Source organism: Salmo trutta, chromosome 3 (genome assembly GCF_901001165.1).
Source record: "Salmo trutta chromosome 3, fSalTru1.1, whole genome shotgun sequence".
Taxonomy (NCBI): domain Eukaryota; kingdom Metazoa; phylum Chordata; class Actinopteri; order Salmoniformes; family Salmonidae; genus Salmo; species Salmo trutta.
This window is the reverse complement of record NC_042959.1, coordinates 23,113,320-23,133,578: the sequence shown is the minus strand read 5'-3', so window position 1 is coordinate 23,133,578 and position 20,259 is coordinate 23,113,320. Positions and strand designations below refer to the sequence as shown.

The 20,259-nt window shown below is 40.3% G+C and overlaps 1 protein-coding gene across 1 annotated transcript in view; it reads left to right on the top strand.

Annotated features, from left to right (window-relative positions):
- The first annotated feature begins 2,002 nt into the window (after nucleotides 1-2,002).
- LOC115170583 (rap guanine nucleotide exchange factor 2-like) overlaps nucleotides 2,003-20,259 on the top strand; it is a 153,006-nt gene continuing 134,749 nt past the window's right edge. The window contains 1 exon segment of the mRNA XM_029726850.1: nucleotides 2,003-2,685. Within this exon segment, the coding sequence (XP_029582710.1) occupies nucleotides 2,617-2,685 (69 nt within the window). The 5' untranslated portion in view covers nucleotides 2,003-2,616.

The window sequence follows — 20,259 nt, the reverse complement described above, 5'->3', positions numbered from 1 at the left end:
CAAATTAATGATGTATTGAGCAAACATCTTTTCAACCAATTGATCTTGAAAGGGTTATTTATGTCAACAAAATTCAACACTTGCAGACCACCTTCAGATTTTTTATTTGAGAGGACTGACTTTTTAATTTGTGAGACTTACTTTTCCAGATGAAGTCAAGAAATGTCTTGTTGATCTCTTTACAGGTAGAGAGATTTACAAATAAAGATAATGAGGGGTACACAAAGCGAGACAGTCCCTCTGCCTTGGACAGAAGCACTCTCCCAATTATTGAAAGATCCCTTTGTAGACAATTATTAAATATATTCTTGGTTTTCTTAATTTTAGGAGAGAAATTCATATGTTGTCTGACTAAGTGGTTTTTTGATAGATGTATTCCTAAATATTTAACACAGTCCTTTACAGGAATATTTTCTATTTCTTTATCCTCTGAGTCATAAACATAAGATTTCACATTTAGAAACATTTAGTTTTAATCCAGATGCAATAGAGAATGCAGTGATAGCATTAAGGACATGGGAAACCTGGTCTTTATCTTTTTTTAAAAAGAGTAGTATCGTCTGCAAGTTGGGGAATTTTGATTTCTCTGTTAAAAATGGATAACCATGCAGATTTGCATTATTCATAATATCTAGAGATAGAAGTTCCACTACCAAAATGAATAAAAAGGGCAAAAATGGGCATCCCTGTCGTACACTTCTGTTGATACTGAATCTTTGTATTTGTAACTATTTATATCTTTGTAAAACATGCAAATGACTTCGATAACATTTTCACCGAAACCAAAAAGTTTAAGAGACCGATAGAGAAATGAATGTTCAATTGTGTCAAAGGTTTTACAGAAGTCCAAAAATAAAACAACAGCATTTGAGTCCATTTCATCTGAATGATCTAAAAGGTCCAAGACTAAACGAATATCGGAGTATATATGACGGCCTTTCCTAAATCCTGTTTGAGTCTAATTTATAATGGTATCTATTCTTTTTTTATTTATGTTTTTATATTTTGACATAAACCAGAGCAATCAATTTGTAATCAATATTTAATAAAGTAATTGGTCTCCAATTGTCAATGAGAGAAGGGTCTTTATCAGGCTTCGGAATCAGTGAAATAAGACCCTGTACATCTGGTGACTTGTAAAAAAACAAAATCATAACATCATTGATCTTTAGGTCGAAAAGTCGAAACTTGGAATTCCGAGTTGGATGATGGTTCAAAAGTATTTTTACCAGTCTTCTTTTTTTGTGTGCTTGTGCTAGTAAGATATAGGAAACTCGGAAATGTACGACTTGCTAACTGGTTGTAGTTCACAGGAGGTTGGTGGCACAGGTATTGAGGAGGACAGACTCGTGGTAATGGCTAGGGCGGAATGAGTGCAATGGTATCAAATACATCACACACGGTTTCCAGGTGTTTGATGCCATTCCATTAGCTCCGTTCCGGACATTATTATGAGCCTCCCAAACCTCAGCAGCCTCCTGTATTGTAGTTATACACCTGTTGAGTTCAACCAGTTAGCAATTCGTACATTTCCGAGTTTCCTAGTTCCGAAGTTGGAAAACGGAGATTTCCCTGTAGTTTTGAACTTCTCCAATTTTACAAAATGTAAATGTACCATTGGCCACAGATTTTTCTTGAATAGAAGAGCTTGAACAGCACTGAAGCATACAAATATAACACGTGGTTAGAATAAGGAAATATAATATAATTAAATGGAATTGGATATAACTTTTTCCCCATTTCCTACTTCTACACTTGATATTTTCCTCCATATATCAAAGCAGAATGAAATTCCAGTCAAATAGAGTTTCATGTTGTCAATAAATAGAACAAAAAAATCTGATATTTTCACATCGTTAAGGTCCATAACAATTCATTGTTCCCAAATGTGCATAATAAGTATTTGCCTCTTCGGTAGCCTATCTGTGTGTTTTATTCCAGGTTCTGTCATTGGATGGCGACAAAGGATAGCTTTGTAGGCCACAATGCATTGTCCCCCGGCTCTATTTTTGTAAATGGACTCGCCCATGAGCTTTCCCTTGTGTCAGTCACCATGGCGGCATACAGCAGAAAGCTGTGGCCTCATCGTCACTTTTAAACCTATCATAATGATTTTTTAAAGGTTGCCTTTCTACATGTATAGGTTTATTTAAAAAAAAAAATATGGACAACCGGTTACTGTCAGGATAGAGTTCTACTTTTTTCTTTGAAGGCGGATACATGAAATTGTGGCAAACGCAAAAATGCTGAAGATCAATGGATTGGCTTTTAGTGTCGGTTTAGATAAAGGAGCCGTTTTACCATAATACAAATTGTACTGCAACAGATCTACTGTGAGTTGGATTCTGGATTTTTCGAGCCGCGCCTTGATAGGAAGTTTGTTTGGACCGGTGGCAGCCTTCTGGTGTCGGTTTGGGGACAGAATAAACCCCGAGGCTCACATTGTGGCCTGGCCGGGGGGACTAATTATCCATTTTTAGCACACTGGAGTTCTCTTAGTAGATAACAAAGTGGGAACAGAGATTGTGGCTTGGTCTGTGCATACCCAGACCGCGAACATTCGAAAATTGTCAACAAGATAAGCAATTTAATTGTTTTTAACGCGTCTTCAAAACAATGGCGTCTTATGTGGATAACAGTTTTCGTCAAGCTGTGATGATGAATCCGGCGGAAAGAACGCAACAGGTCAGTATAATTATTTGATTAGCCTTCAGTGATGCTAATCTCAAAATGTTGTAATTTGTGAAACCTCTCTGCTACTATCAGTGTTCTATAATTTCCCGCTGCCACTCCTTCGCTAAATTGTTACATTCTTTGTTTCTGCTGCCATGCGGCTACAGTGTTACGTTTCCTGACTACATCCCGGTAAAACTCAATCATTGGGAGATAATCTCCAGCTAGTTTACATAACAGGATTGGATAGTAACCCAGCCACTTATGTCACGAACATATTCAGACTTCAGAGCACATCAGAGCGAACGTTTCCTGTATTTTCCAAACGGCAATGTAAACCGGCTATATTGTTTCCCAGACAGTGAAATAGGCTACGAATTTGCTCAATTTGTTTTTAAACGGCATACAAAACATTACAATAATGCTGTTGGCCTGAACCAATTTCAAACAAACCTTAAATGTGTGTCATTAGGCATATTGAGCTTGAATGGACATGTTTTGATTAAAAGACACTGTTTCAGCTGTACACTTTAAGCCTCTCCTAGAAGTGACTTAAATAATCAGGACTCCTTATCTGTAGCCGCTTGAATTGGCTGCATGGGACAGTTGGCAATAATCAAGTTCAGTGGACTATATCGGTTAAATTTCCACATGTTATTGTTTATTGCAAGGGTAATTATTTCCAGTACATTTCAACCATCAGGCAATGGGCCCTGCGGTTTGTTAGCAGCAAGAGATACGCACAACGATGGCCTAGAAAATCGATAGACCACTTAAAATAGTGGGAGAGGCGATCGTGACATTGCCACATGCTGATAGTGACACTGCCACATGCTGATGTATCTGATATTGAGGAAACAATTAAACGTCTGTCACGTGTTGTCATTGATGTCTCGTTAACCGTGTGCTAGTAGGTCTACACATTTCATTTTTTCATAGTGGAGCATACCATTCTAGTCATCTGTGCTTGTAATAAATTAGTACAACATAACAATAAATGAATATGGCATCATGCCTGTCGCTCTCATCTCCATAGCTCTTTAGGAAACAATGAGCCCTGTAGAGTTTAAAAAAACAATTTTATAGCCATGTCACACTACACCTATTGGTGTGTCAGTGTTTCTGTTTACTAAGTCCGTCAACCAAGCCACCATATTCTGTCCACATACTGTTCATAATGTCTTTACATCCCATTACATGCAGTGCTTTCGGGAAGTATTCAGACCCCTTGACTTTTTCCACGTTTTGTTACATTGCATCCTTATTCTGAAATTGATTAAATAAAATACATTCCTCAGTCTACACACAATAACCCATAATTACAAAGCGAAAACAGGTTTTTGGAAATGTTTGCAAATTTATTACAAATAAACAGAAATACCTTATTTATAGAATCCCTAAGCTGACAAGGTAGAAATCTGTCGTCCTGCTCCTGAGCAAGGCCGTTAACCAACAGTTCTCTTGCGGAAGACACATTTCAGTTTACTGCATTGTTGTACAGCTGACGAGGTATCCCCCTTTCTCCTTTAAATAAGTATTCAGACTCTTTGCTATGAGACTTGAAATTGGGTGCATCCTCTTTCCATTGTTCATCCTTGAAGTTTCTACAACTTGATTTTAGTCCACCTTTGGTAAATTCAATTGATTTGATATAATTTGGAAAGGCACACATCTGTCTATATAAGGTCCCACAGTTGTCAGTGAATGTCAAAGCAAAACCAAGCCATGAGGCTGAAGGAATTGTCTGTAGCGCTCCGAGACAGTATTGGGCCAAGTAACAGATCTGGGGCAGGGTACCAAAAAAAATGTCTGCAGCATTGAAGGTCCTGAAGAACACTGACCTCCATCATTCTTAAATGGAAGAAGTTCGGAACCACTAAGACTCTTCCAAGAACTGAATGAACTTTGAAAGTTTCAAGTGCAGTTGCAAAAACCAGCAAGCGCTATGATGAAATTGGCTCTCATGACGATCGCCACAGGTAAGGAAGACCCAGAGTTGCCTCTGCTGCAGAGGATAAGTTCGTTCGAGTTACCAGCCTCAGAAATTGCATCCTAAATAAATGCTTTACGGAGTTCAAGTAAAAGACACATCTCAACATCAACTGTTCAGAGGATGCTGTGAATCAGGCCTTCATTTAAATTTTTTACATTTACTTCATTTAGCAGACGCTCTTATTCAGAGCGACTTACGAATTGCTGCATAGAAATCACTACTAAAGGACACCAATAAGAAGAGACTTGCTTGGTCCAATAAACACGAGCAATGGACATTAGACCGGTGGAAATCTGTCCTTTGGTCTGAGTACAAATTTGAGATTTTTGGTTCCAATCGCTGTCTTTGTGAAATGTAGAGTAGGTGAAGGGATGATCTCTGCATGTGTAGTTCTCACCGTGAAGCATTGAGGTGTGCTTTGCTGATGCCACTCTTAGAGTTATTTAGAAATTAAGGCACACTTAAACCAGTGTGTCTACCACAGCATGGGACTATCATTTGTTTTTAAACAGGACAATGACCCAACATCTCCAGGCTGTCTAAGGGCTATTTTATCACGAAGGAGAGTGATGGAGGGCTGCATCAGATGACCTGGCCTCCACAATCACCCTACCTCAACCCAATTGAGATGGTTTGGGATGAGTTGGACCGCGGAGTGAAGGAAAAGCTGCCAACAAGTGCTCAGCATATGTGGGAACTCCTTCAAGACTGTTGGAAATGCATTCCAGGTGAAGCTGGTTGAGAGAATGCCAAGAGTGTGCAAAGCTGTCAAGGCAGAGGGTGGCTACTTAAAGAATTTCAAATATAAAATATATTTTGATTCGTTTAACACTTTTTTTGTTGTTTACTACATGATTCCATATGTGTTATTTCATAGTTCTGATGTCTTCACTATTATTCTACAATGTAGAAAATACTAAAAATAAAGAAACGCTTGAATGAGTGGGTGTTTTTGACTTTTGACTGGTACTCTCTCTATTTCTTCATTCCATTATTTTACTTTTAGATTTGTGTGCATTGTTAGATTGGAACACAAGTATTTCGCTACACCCGCAATAACATCTGCTAAATATGTGTATGTGACCAATAAAATGTGATTTGTGTATCTGTCATAGATATGCTTGTTATTTCGTACGCACTGTGCTGTTTGCCTGACTTCACAATGGAAGCCTCATAAACTAGTAATTACATAGTGTTGACTGTGAAATCCGTTATCCCACTATGCACGTGCAGATCCAAATTCTGCAAGACCGTATTTGTAAGCATTAAAGGCAAGCTGGCTAGAAATAAAAATAGACGTTGACGCTTATATGAGGAAACAAGTATTTGACAAATGTGGACCTACCACAGTCCCCACAAGTTCTCCTTGAAAGATGTCCGGAACTTTTTCAAATTTTTACTAGGCACATCTTTGCACTTTTGTTTCGGAATTTTAACTTGTCACTCATTTAAATATTCAGCTGGTAGTGTCCCCCTTACGCAACTGACTGTGTTCGTCCTATTGGAGATGGCATTCCCTCTTGGTATTAGCCTAGGTTTCAAAGCTTTGTAATCATCAACATCTGGTTCTGACTGGTGGCGAGGAATAATAATTAAAAGTTAAATTGATACACACCTTGTTAGGCTTCCCACACAGCCATATTTCCATGTTACAGCGCTTGTTTATGGAAAACAGAAGTGGACTGACTACCTGTGGTAATTAACTATTTGCGTCTCCTAACATCTGTGTAAACGGAAGACAGATGCCACGAACGTGTTGTTAGTGAAAAGTACTGTCTGCTGCAACTGTTAAAACAGTGCACAGTGTGTATTTTAGTATTTATTACATTATTTTGGTGTGATTGAAAGTAGAGGGATTTCTGTTTCTAGAACTGTACTGCAATTTTGCATTTACATTTTAGTAATTTAGCAGGGTGCTCTTTTCCAGAGCAACTTAGTTGGTGCATCTTAAGATTTCTAGGTGAGACAACCACATAACAGTCATAGTAAGTAAAAAATGTTCTCAAACTAGCTGTCAGAAAAGTTGGGGGGTGGGGATCGTCAAGTCAAATGCGAGTGTTAGTTCACGAAAGGCAATTGAGAATCGTTTGCCGGTTTGATGGAGTATTTCGCTGTTTTGGCTTCCAGAGCCCTATAAACAGAACATGTAAGGTTCTTGGGCTAAGGAGTAACATTAGGCTCCTTTAGTCCAATATTGGGTTAGGTGGTAGACTACTGATGTCATGTTGACTAATTGTCTCATAGAACAAAACATATATAAGATCTCCTAAGTCTGTGTTAACCTCAGACCTTATCCCAAAATCCTATTCTTTCCCCATTCGTTTTCTCCATAGGAATGGCTGAATGAACCAGAGGTAACTCATCTGTCTTTTAGGACTACAAGCTGGCGAGCTCTATAGAAAAGTAGCCTGGTTAATTTAAGTTGAAAAAATACCTGGCTGAATGAGTCTCTAATCGGCTGTACAGCCGGCGCTAGTGTCTAAGATGCAGCAGCCATCCAAGAAGGGACAATGAGTCAGACTTGTCAGCTCCTTGTAATTGTTTAGGCAGGTGCAAAAAGGCAAAGGCCATGAACAGTCACACACAGTCATCAAGACCTCTAGCTGCCAGTGAATCACAGCTCAAATGCCAGGCCTACCTCAGAGCTCAGACAGTGTCCTTGTGTGCTGAACTTAGCATGGGATTAGCATAGTAGTCAAACAGTGGCTAGTAATATCTAAGTGAAAAGGCAGTGAGGAGAAGGTGAAGACAGGAGCCCAGGAAGCCCAGAGAGACAGACATTGCTTGTTTCTCTCTCTAGTCAGAATGCTTTTTGAACCAAGCCAGCAGGAAGGAAGGGCTGATGGTAAGACGGACTCAGATGAGAAGACATTTTTGAAGTGACTGTTTTTATCCTGCTTGTTTTCATCCTGCTTGTTTGTGTCGTTTCTGGTCTGACATCTGTCCTATTTTGGTCACAGTCAGAACAGAAGCATGCGAGACAGGCTTGATTGAGAAATAAAATGGATTGTGAAGAACTTTGTCTTATGCTTTTGCAAGCAGGAACATTCTAATTTGCCCATATAAAATGAGCTAATATAGTCTAAATGCTTCAAACTCCCAGTCCATAAGCACAAAAGCAACTTTCTTTGGCCTCTCCTCGCGCCGCTAACCCTGTGGAACTTAAGTGATGTCACATGTTATTCTTGTATTGAAAGTGGAGGCCGAGCTCTGGCTTAACTGTTTACACACATGGCGGTTACAGTTACGTATTCATCACATTATTAATACAGAAGCTATGTATTTCAAGGGAAAAAGGGAAGAAAAGCACAAAATTAATGATGCCTTCACTCGCTCAGAGCACACTATTTTGGCAAAGCCCTTGATTAGCTGGTTTTGGGGGGTTTTCTTATCCAGTCCCACATTGGCTGTATTTCAGCTCATAATGACATTTGAGATAATGGGGGGGATGGAACAATTCTTTATTATTGACAGGTTGCATTGGGCCACAGTACATTAGAAATATTGATGTAGTTTACCAGAGTTGTAGTTAGTCAATGATTGCTGTTTTAAATTTGTGAAATCTGTGACCTAGTGGGCAGTCCTTCATTTTCTGTAGCAGACCGTAGCAATGGAGGACAGGGAAAAAATAGTTGAATTCCTCAGATTGCCTGGTTTGAATTGTGTGCCTGCATTTGAATTACAGGCCACTGGAACACCTCATTGGAATACCAGGATGTTGTGTGCCACGGTGCTAGTGTTTGTCTGTTAGTAAGCAAATCTAATAATGAGAAGGCCAATGAGGTAGGCCTATCCTCTAAATTCAAATCCGCTACTGAGACTGTACAAAAACAAATGGTCACAAGCCGTTGCACAATTTAACCACACTGGACTGTCTGCTGAAATCGTCACTACCTTGCTCATTAGTGTATGTACCTCTCTGATAACAGGCTTCTGTATATTTCCATCTCTGCATTACAATCTGTTGGAAGTTAATTGTTTCTACTCTGTTCATAACAAAGGTAAGATCACGATCCATTGGTCTCATTTTAAGGCAGGAAAATCCAATGTGGTGAATTATGAAATATCTAGGCTACCTACACAGTAGGCTAAATCTAAATAATTGCTCTCTGTGTTTCATAGATATTGTTCAGATACAGTAATCTTTTTGGAGAAGGGAAAGTACAAATCAAACAGGAATATTCAACAACTTTCATACAAAGGACTAAAAGCTGACCATCCAGTGCTCCCTCTGTACTTTATTTTATCTTGTGGTCTAATGCTATGCTCTGACTACGCTATGGGTAATGCCCGTCCACACAGTAGCTGCTTTGAAGTGTTGCTTGGCTACCCGCTCCCTTCTATCACATTGCAAAACATGTTCCTGTGATCTGCTTCCATAGATTGTACACTTTGATCTGCCGCCATACTCAGTGCAGTACAAAGACGTAGCCCGTTTCTCTGTGTTCTCACGCCGCTTGGAGGGAAAACTGCTTTCCTCGCACTGCATGTTTCCTCAAGGTGCATTGCTCTCTCGCCCTATATCTGTTGGAATATAGACGGATCGGGATATTTCTTTGACGGTCAAACATTTGTCGGATGAATCGCCCTCATCTCATGGCAAATGCATGTTTCGGTTCCTTATGCATCATGACATATTTATTAAAGGAAACAACTTCAGACAAGTCAAGGCTCCACACTATAGATTCCATTGTTCTTCACTGCAGAATGTAGTGATCAACAGATTACTAAACACTACACGCTTTACATATTGTGCATATAATCCTTGGCATTGTACAAAGGGTAGAGACCAGTGGCGATTTTATTTGTTTTATGGCTCGCCTTATTTCTATTACATCATATTGAATAACTATCATTCATATTCCATTCACCCAGCTCAATGTAACATCAATAGGTTTAGGCTACTGATACTAAAATTTGCCCTATACCCATCATGAGGTTGCTACAACCTAGCCTACGAAAGTTTCTAACATATTTGCACAGTCTGAGACAAATTGGAGTTATCAAGGTGACCTAAAGTGACAAATTCAATACAGGTTTATTTGAGGTAATACACTGTGTGTGTGTGTGTGTGTGTGTGTGTGTGTGTGTGTGTGTGTGTGTGTGTGTGTATTCACGCACACACACACTACCTGTCAAAAGTTTGGACACCTACTCATTTAAGGGTTTTTGTTTAATTTTTACTATTTTCAACATTGTAGAATAATAATGAAGACATCAAAACTATGAAATAACACATGGAATCATGTAGTAACAAATAGTATGAAACATCATTTGGTGTGAAATTTTTGAAATGCCACCTAGATGACAGCTTTGCACACTCTTGGCATTCTCTCAACCAGCTTCACCTGGAATGCTTTTCCAACAGTCTTGAAGGACTTCCAACATATGCTGGCACCTGTTGGCTGCTTTTCTTACTCTGCGGTCCAACTCATCCCAAACCATCTCAATTGGGTTGAGGTCGGGTGATTGTGGAGGCCATTTTTTTGGTAGAAAACAAATCTCAAATTTGGACTCATCAGACCAAAGGACAGATTTTCACCAGTCTAATGTGTTTCTTGGCTCAAGCAAGTTTCTTCTTATTGATGGCCTTTAGTAGTTGTTTCTTTGCAGCAAATCGACCATGAAGGCCTGTTTCACCTCTGAACAGTTGATTTTGAGAAGTCTGTTACTTGGCTGGTAATTCAAATGAACTTATCCTCTGCAGCAGATGTAACTCTGGGTATTCCTTTCCTGTGGCGGTCCTCATGAGCCAGTTTCGTCATAGTGCTTGATGGTTTTGCGACTGCACTTGAAGAAACTTTCAAAATTCTTGAAATGTTCCGGATTGACTGACCTTCATGTTTTAAAGTAATGATGGACTGCTGTTTCTTTTTGCTTATTTGAGCTCTTCTTGCCATAATATGGACTTGGTCTTTTACCAAATAGGGATATCTTCTGTATTCCACCCCTACCTTGTCACAACACAACTGATTAGCACAAACTGATTAACTTGTTAGGGCTAGGGGGCAGTATTGACACGGCCGGATAAAAAACGTACCCGATTTAATCTGGTTCCTACTCCTGCTCAGTAACTAGAATATGCATATAATTATTGGCTTTGGATAGAAAACACCCTAAAGTTTCAAAAACTGTTTGAATGGTGTCTGTGAGTATAACAGAACTCATTTGGCAGGCAAAAACCTGAGAAGGTTTCATGCAGGAAGTGGCCTGTCTGACAAGGTGTTGTTGTTCTTGCTTCTGTTTATTGAAGAGTCAGGATCTTAGCTGTAACGTGACACTTCCTACGGCTCCAATAGGCTCTCAGAGCCCGGGAAAAACCTGAACGATGACGAGGCAGCCTCTGGCTGAAACACATTATCGCCTTTGCCAAGTGGCCCATCAGAGGACAAAGGGCTTAGGCTCGTGCCCGAGTCGACCCAGTGATATATTTTCTTTCGGCTGTTTACCTAATTGCAGATTCCCGGTCCGAATATTATCGCTTTTTTACGAGAAAAATGGCATAAAAATTGATTTTAAACAGCGGTTGACATGCTTCGAAGTACGGTAATGAAATATTTAGAAATCTTTTGTCACGAAATGCGCCGTGCGCACGACCGTTATTTACCATTGGGATAGTGTCTGGAACGCACAAACAAAACGTCACTGTTGGAACATAACTATGGATTATTTTGGACCAAACCTACATTTGTTATTGAAGTAGAAGTCCTGGGAGTGCATTCTGACGAAGAACAGGAAAGGTAATCAAACTTTTCTAATAGTAAACCTGACTTTGGTGAAGGCTAAACTTGGTGGGTGTCTAAATAGCTAGCCCTGTGATGCCGGGCTATCTACTTAGAATATTGCAAAATGTGCTTTCACCGAAAAGCTATTTTAAAATCGTACATATCGAGTGCATAGAGGAGTAATGTATCTATAATTCTTAAAATAATTGTTATGCTTTTTGTGAACGTTTATCGTGAGTAATTTAGTAAATTGTTAGTAAATTCGCCGGAAGTTTGCGGGGGGTATGCTAGTTCTGAACGTCACATGCTAATGTAAAAAGCTGGTTTTTGATATAAATATAAACTTGATTGAACAAAACATGCATGTATTGTATAACATAATGTCCTAGGTGTGTCATCTGATGAAGATCATCAAAGGTTAGTGCTGCATTTAGCTGTCTTCTGGGTTTTTGTGACATATGCTAGCTTGAAAAATGGGTGTCTGATTATTTCTGGCTGGGTACTCTGCTGACATAATCTAATGTTTTGCTTTCGTTGTAAAGCCTTTTTGAAATCGGACAGTGTGGTTAGATTAACGAGAGTCTTGTCTTTAAATAGCTGTAAAATAGTCATATGTTTGAGAAATTGAAGTAATAGCATTTCAAAGGTATTTGAAAATCGCGCCACAGGATTCAACTGGCGGTTACGTAGGTGGGACGAATTCGTCCCGCCGGTCCTAGACAGGTTAAGAAGGAAAGAAATAACACAAATTACCTTTCAACAAGGAACACCTGTTAATTGAAATGCATTCCAGGTGCCTACCCCAAGAAGCTGGTTGAGAGAATGCCAAGCATGTAAAAAGCTGTCAAGGCAAAGGGTGGCTACTTTGAAGAATGTCATATGAAATATATTTGGATTTAACACTTTTGGTTACTACATGATTCCATGTGTTATTTCATTGTTTTAATGTCTTAACTATTATTCTACAATGTAGAAAATAGAACAAATAAAGAAGAACCCTTGAATGAGGTGTGTCCAAACTTTTGACTGGTGTACTGTATGTGGATTTGGCTGTTTCAGCCACACCCTGATCTCCATAGGCAAACATTGGCAGTAGAATGGCATAACTGAAGTGCTCAGTGACTTTGAAAGTTTCGCCGTCATAGGATGCCACCTTAACAAGTCAGTAAGTCAAGTTTCTACCCTGCTAAAGCTGCCCGGGTCAACTGTAAATGCTGTTGTTGTGAAGTGGAAACGTCTAGGAGCAACAACGACTCAGTCGCGAAGTGTTAGGCCACACAAGCTCATAGAATGGAACCGCTGGAACGCGTAGTGCTCAACAATCGTCTGTCCTTGGAGGCGACACCCAAACTGCCTCTGGAAGCAACATCAGCACAATAACTGTTCGTCGGGAGCTTCATGAAATGCATTTCCATGGCCGAGCAGCTGCACACAAGCCTAAGATCACCATGCGCAATGCCAAGCATCAGCTGGAGTGGTGTAAAACTCGCCGCCATTGGACCATGGAGCAGTAGAAATGGAGTGATGAATCATGCTTTACCATCTAGCAGTCTGATGGATGAATCTGGGTTTGGCTGATGCCAGGAGAACTCTATCTGTGCCAATGCATAGTGCCAGCTGTGAAGTTTGGTTGAGGAGGAATAATGTACTGAGGCTGTTTTTTCATGTTTGGTCTAGGCCCCTTGGTTCCAGTGAAGGGAAATCTTAACGCTACAGCATACAATGACATTCTAGGCGATTGTGCGCTTCCAACTTTGTGGCCACAGTTTGATGCCCCTTTCCTGTTTCAGCATGACAATGCCCGCGTGCACAAAGCGAGGTCCATACAAATGTTTTGTCAAAATTGGTGTGGAAGAACATGACTAGCCTGCACAGAACCCTGACCTCAACCCCATCGAACACTGGAATTAATTGGAACGCAGACTGCGAGCCATGACAAATTGCGCAAAATCAGTGCCAATCTCACTTATGCTCTTGTGGCTGAAGAGAGCAAGTCCCCACAGGAATGTTCCAACATCTAGTGGAAAGCCTTCATAGAAGAGTGGAGGCTGTTACAGCAGCAAAGGGGGGACCAACTTCATATTAATGCCCATGTTTTTGCAATGTTTGACATGCAGGTGTCCACATACATGCTTTTGGTAGTGTGTGTACAGTTGAAGTCGGGAGTTTACATACACTTAGGTTGGAGTCATTAAAACTCATTTTTAACCACTCCACAAATTTCTTGTTAACTAATTATAGTTTAGGCAAGTCAGGTAGGACATCTACTTTGTTCATGACGTAAGTTATTTTTCCAGCAATTGTTTAGACAGATTATTTCACTGTATCACAATTCCAGAGGGTAGGAAGTTTACATACACTAAGTTGACTGTGCCTTTAAACAGCTTGGATAACTCCAGAAAATGATGTCATGGCTTTAGAAGCTTCTAATTATACATATTTTGAGTCAATTGGAGGGGTACCTGTGGATGTATTTCAAGGCCCACCTTCAAACTCAGTGCCTCTTTGCTTGACATCATGGGAAAATGAAACGAAATCAGCCAAGACCTCAGAAAAGAAATTGTAGACCTCCATAAGTCTGGTTCATCCTTGGGAGCAATTTCCAAATGCCTTAAGGTACCACGTTCATCTGTACAAACAATAGTACGCAAGTATAAACACCATGGGACCACGCAGCCGTCATACAGCTCAGGAAGGAGATGCGTTGTCTCCTAGAGATGAACGTACTTTGTTGTGAAAAGTGCAAATCAATCCCAGAACAACAGCAAAGGACCTTGTGAAGATGCTGGAGGAAACGGGTACAAAAGTATCTGTATCCACAGTAAAACAAGTCCTATATCGACATAACCTGAAATGCCGCTCAGCAAGGAAGAAGCCACTGCTCCAAAATGGCCATAAAAAAGCCAGACTACGGTTTGCAACTGCACCACATGGGGACAAAGATCGTACTTTTTAGAGAAATATCCTCTGGCCTGATGAAACAAAAATAGAACTGTTTGGCCATAATGACCATCGTTATGTTTGGAGGAAAAAGGAGGTAGCTTGCAAGCTGAAGAACACAACCCCAACCTTGAAGCACGGGGGTGGCAGCATCATGCTGTTGGGGTGCTTTGCTGCAGGAGGGACTGGTGCAGTTCACAAAATAGATGTCGTCATGAGGTAGGGAAATTATGTGGATATATTGAAGCAACATCTCAAGACATCAGTCAGGAAGTTAAAGCTTGGTTGCAAATGGGTCTTCCAAATGGACAATGACCCCAAGCATACTTCCAAAGTTGTGGCAAAATGGCTTAAGGACAACAAAGTCAAGGTATTGGAATGGCCATCACAAAGCCCTGACCTCAATCCTATAGAAAATTTGTCGGCAGAACTGAAAAAGTGTGTGAGCAAGGAGGCCTACAAACCTGACTGTTACACCAGCTCTGTCAGGAGGAATGGGCCACAATTCACCCAACTTTTTGTGTGAAGCTTATGGAAGGCTACACGGAACATTTGACCCAAGTTAAACAATTTAAAGGCAATGCTGCCAAATACTAATTGAGTGTATGTAAGCTTATGACCAACTGGGAATGTGATGAAGGAAATAGAAGCTGAAATAAATCCTTCTCTCTACTATTATTCTGACATTTCACATTCTTAAAATAAAGTGGTGATCCTAACTGACCTAAGACAGGGAATTCTTACTAGGATTAAATGTCAGGAATTGTGTGAAACTGAGTTTAAATATCTGGCTAAGGTGTATGTAAACTTCCGACTTCAACTGTAGGTCGGGGTAAAGTGTCTATACATAGATAATAAACAGTGAGTAGCAGCAGCGTTAAAAAAGGGGTCCAATGTAGTCTTATGCTTGGGTAGAAGCTGTTAAGGATCCTTTTGGACCTAGACTTGGTGCTCCGTTACCGCTTGCCGTGCGGTAGCACAGAGGTCATTCTGTCTTGGGTGGCTGGAAGTTTTTAAAAATCTTTAGGGCCTTCCTCTGACACCGCCTAGTATATAGGTCCTGGACGGTAGGAAGCGTGTCCCCAGTGATATGGTGGGCCGTATGCTCTACCCTCCCCATGCCAATATCTTTTCATTCTCCTGAAGGGGAATAGGCGTTTTCGTGCCATCTTCACAACTGTCTTGTGAAGACCATGATGGTTTGTTGGTGATATGGACACCAAGGAATCTGATGCTCTTGACCATTTTCACTACAGCCCCGTCGATGTGAATGGGGGCGTGCATAGAAGTAATTTAGGCCGTCTGGTAGGCTCACGTCACTGGCCAGCTCATGTCTGGGTTTCCCGTGTGGCTCAGTTGGTAGAGCATGGTGTTTGCAACGCCAGGGTTGTGGGTTCGATTCCCACGGGGGACCAGTACGGGGGGGAAAAAAATGTATGAAATGTATGCATTCACTACTGTAAGTCACTCGGGATAAGAGCGTCTGCTAAATGACTAAAATGTATCTGACCACTTCCATATTGATCGAGTAGCTGGTACTTCCTGCTTTAGTTTTTGCTTGTGAGCAGTTATCAGGAGGATATAATAATGGTCAGATTTGCCAAATGGAGGGCCAGGGAGAGCTTTTAAAGAATGTGTAGAGTAAAGGTGGTCTAAAGTGATTTTCTTTAAATATTATTTTTATTTTCTGGTTGCACGTGACATGCTGGTAGAAATGAGGTTAACCGGATTAAACTTTTCCTGCATTTTAAAGTTCCCGCCCTCTAGGAGCATCACTTTCTTGTTTTCTTGTTTGCTTATGGCCTTAGCACTCAACGAGCTCTATGTCTTAGTGCCAGCATCGGTTTGTGGTGGTAAATGGACAGCTACGAAAAATATAGTTCAACTCTCTTGGTAAACGGTGTGGTCTAGAGCTTTAGCATGTGGTACTCTACATGAGACTTCCTTAATGTTAGAGGTTGCACACCAGCTGTTATTGACAAAAAAGACCCCTCGTATTACCAGAGGTAGCTGTTCTGTCTTGCCGATGCACGGGAAACCCAGCCAACTGTTATCCATGTCGTCGTTCTGCCACGACTTGGTGAAACACAAGGTACACCGTTTTTAATGTCCCTTTGGTAGGATAGTCTTGAATGGAGCTCATCCAGTTTATTCTTAATTGATTGCACGTTGACCAATCGGACAGAAGGTAGAAAAAAATCTTCATCCAGTTTGAGGTGAGTAATCGCTGTTCTGATATCCGCAATCTCTTTTTGGTCATAAGAGACGTTTGTAAACATTATGCAAAATAAGTTACAAACAATGCACAGAAACACAAAATGGCACAATTCGTTAGTAGCCCTTTAAACAGCTGCCATCCCCTCAAGCACAATTCTAGCTGATCTAAGGTGTGATCATTAGTCCAAATGAGTTTCTATTGGATAGATTCAGGTAGGTCCATCCCTGTTTTGTTCCGTTGGCTTTCGTTTAAGAAACATTTTGCAACAGAATCGGCCGAATGAATACACCCCTGATCACCCACACAGTTCACTTTCATAGCAGCCATACAAATGCGCTCTCCTTTTGTGCACAGGCTGAAACCTCTCCATACCATTACCGCTAACACAGCCTACATCATTGTCACCATATTAGCTAACATCAAAGGGAAAGGGGAATACCTAGTACTGGCCCAACGCTCTAACCACTAGGCTACCTGCCACCCCATATTCAACATAGCTTTTTTAACTAATGCTTTCGTAAACCCACAATCCAATCCATGTGTACATTCACACAGTACAGTGTCACACAAGCAGTGTAGCATTTACACCAGCAGGCTCCGGTGGCAATACATTTATAAAACCGAAAGCTTACCTTGACTTGGAAGAGTTGTAGTGTTACACGGAACCCAAACTGGCTGCGCGCGGGCGCCATCGTGCGCTGTCGTGCATATATTTATTTTGTCCCCCTACGAAACGCGACCACGAAACGCGACCACGACACGCAGGTTAAAATATCAAAACAAACTCTGAACCAATGACATTCATTTGGGGACAGGTCGAAAGCATTAAACATGTATGGCAATTTAGCTAGTTAGCTTGCACTTTCTAGCTAATTTGTCCTATTTAGATAGCTTGCTGTTGCTAGCTAATTTGTCCTGGGATATAATCATTGAGTTGTTATTTTACCTGAAATGCACAAGGTCCTCTACTCCGAAAATTAATCCACACATAAAACGGCCAACTGAATCGTTTCTAGTCATCTCTCCTCCTTCCAGGCTTTTTCATCTTTGAACTTTATATGGTGATGCATCTACACTTTCATAGTATTACCACGACAACCGGCAAAACAGTTCGTCTTTCAATCACCCACGTGGGTATAACCAATGAGGAGATGGCATGTGGGTACCTGCTCCTATAAACCAATGAGATGGGAGAGGCAGGACTTGCAGCGCGATCTGCGTCAGAAAGGGAAAGGAGTTCTATTTTAGCCCTTGGCATCGCAGACGCTCGTGGCACGCGCGAGCAGTGTGGGTGCAATAATTGAATAACATGGATTTCTACATTTATTTTGCGACGCACGCGACGTGTCCGGTCTGGTCAGCATGTTAGCCTTAACCAGCTAGCTAACAAAAATATTATTCCTCTCTGAGTCAGGTTGTTGAGTAGGCTAAATTAGCTAGCTGCATTAGCTAGCTAAGTGAAAGTAATAGTTTATTTCTTTAACTAAATATCTCTTTGCTTCTCAAAGGGAACATTTGTTCAAGACTGTACTATTGTCTTTCTCTTTTGTCAACTACTCACCACATTTTATGAACTGCAGTGCTAGCTGTAGCTTATGCTTTCAGTACTAGATTCATTCTCTGATCCTTTGATTGGGTGGACAACATGTCAGTTCATGCTGGAAGAGCTCGGGTTGGAGGACGTCATAATGACTAAGTCTATGGAAGGGGGTGAGAGCCACGAGCCTCCTAGGTATTGTAATCACCATGGTGCTACCCTACAGAGTGCTGTTAAGGCTACTGTAGAGTTTGGCGACATGGCATAAAATGAATATTTTTATTTTAAACTTCTGGGTGATAAACACTACATATTTTGATTTTAAAAATGTGTGTTTCTCTGATTAGGCGTTCTACAGTTTTAACGGTCAAAAACACTATTTCAAACAATCAGCAAAATGTAATGAATTCAGGGTTTGTGAAATTATACCTGGGTTAAATATAAGCCTTCCACAACCATAAGACCAACTAATAATTTGATTATATCATCAAAATATTTGTTTTGCAATCACTGATCCGGCTTTAAAGTCTGTCTATGAAAATGCCATTTAAAAGAAATATATAACCAGAACCATGCATAATAGACATTCACTAATAATGACTAATTTGTTGTAGCAGGCATTAAACTATAAAGAATTAACACCGGTCTCATAAACAATCTCTCAAGCACAAGCCCACGTGCTAGTGAGTAGCCAGCTAATCTTTATATTTCAAGTTTAGCCAACTTGGATCTGTTTGCTAGATAACAAGGCAGAACAGTTTAATTGTTATGAACACATTCTTCTGTCCATCTCTGGACAAAAGAGCTAGCATGCTGTTCAACTGTTTGAACAGCATGCTAGCCTATCCACTTTGTTCAGATGTTTATTTCTCAGCATGAGAACCAGTTGCCAGTTCCTTATATAATTGTTTTATGCTTATTGCACGTTTTATAAAAGACTGGACAGCTAGTATAACAGTCTTTGGCTAAAATGCTGTGCACAACAAACTGAGCATTCATTTTCCAGAATCAACGTTAATTGATACTCTTGTTTTAGTAGTGTCTGCTCTGAGCACAATTTCAGTAGTTGAGACACAAAATGAGTATCGTTAGAAAGGTTAACTTCTCTATTACAGTAAAATAATGTCTGTGTTTGTGTCCAAATTACCAATTTTGTTCAACCTACTTGTCAGAAAGGAAGATGTGAAGTCTAAACTTTGAGTGGCAGGGGCTTGGTGTGTGCGTATAAACCATAGAGTAAGAGGTGAAGCAAGAGGTTTCACCCTCACTACAAATCTGTACAAAATAAGCCCAGTGCGCTTCTGTGGGCTTATTTTGAATCTAAGCTTGTCACCTGCCTTCCCTCCTTTGGGACAACGACTCCCATTGTTAGGGCAGAGACATGCGCATCGTCATTATATACAGATCTCTGGTGTAAATGGGAAGGTGCACAGAAGAAGTGAAGGAGACGAGACCAAAAACGCATGAGAACAAGCGGACATAAACATTCATAAAAACAAAAAACATGATTTTTGAGAAGCAGGCCTTTGGAATATCATGCAAAAACATTAATTTGAATTACACTGAACAAAAATATAAAAGCGATATGTAACAATTTCTAAGATTTTACTGAGTTACAGTTCATATAAGGAAGTCAGTCTATTTAAATAAACTACGCCCTAATCTATGGATTTCACATGACTGGTAATACAGATATGCATCTGGTCACAGATACAGTTGAAGTTGGAAGTTTACATACACCTTAGCCAAATACATTTTAAACTCAGTTTTTCACAATTCCTGACATTTAATCATAGTAAAAATTCCCTGTCTTATGTCAGTTAGGATCACCACTTTATTTTAAGAATGTGAAGTGTAGAATAATAGTGATTTATTTCAGCTTTTATTTCTTTCATCACATTCCCAGTGGGTCAGAAGTTTACATACACTAAATTAGTATTTGGTAGCATTGCCTTTAAATTGCTTAACTTGGGTCAAACATTTCAGGTAGCCTTCGACAAGCTTCCCTTGCTCGCACATGCTTTTTCAGTTCTGCCCACAAATTGTCTATGGGATTGAGGTCAGGGCTTTGTGATGTCCACTCCAATACCTTGACTTTCTTGTCCTTTAGCCATTTTGCCACAACTTTGGAAGTATGCTTGTGGTCATTGTCCATTTGGAAGACCCATTTGCG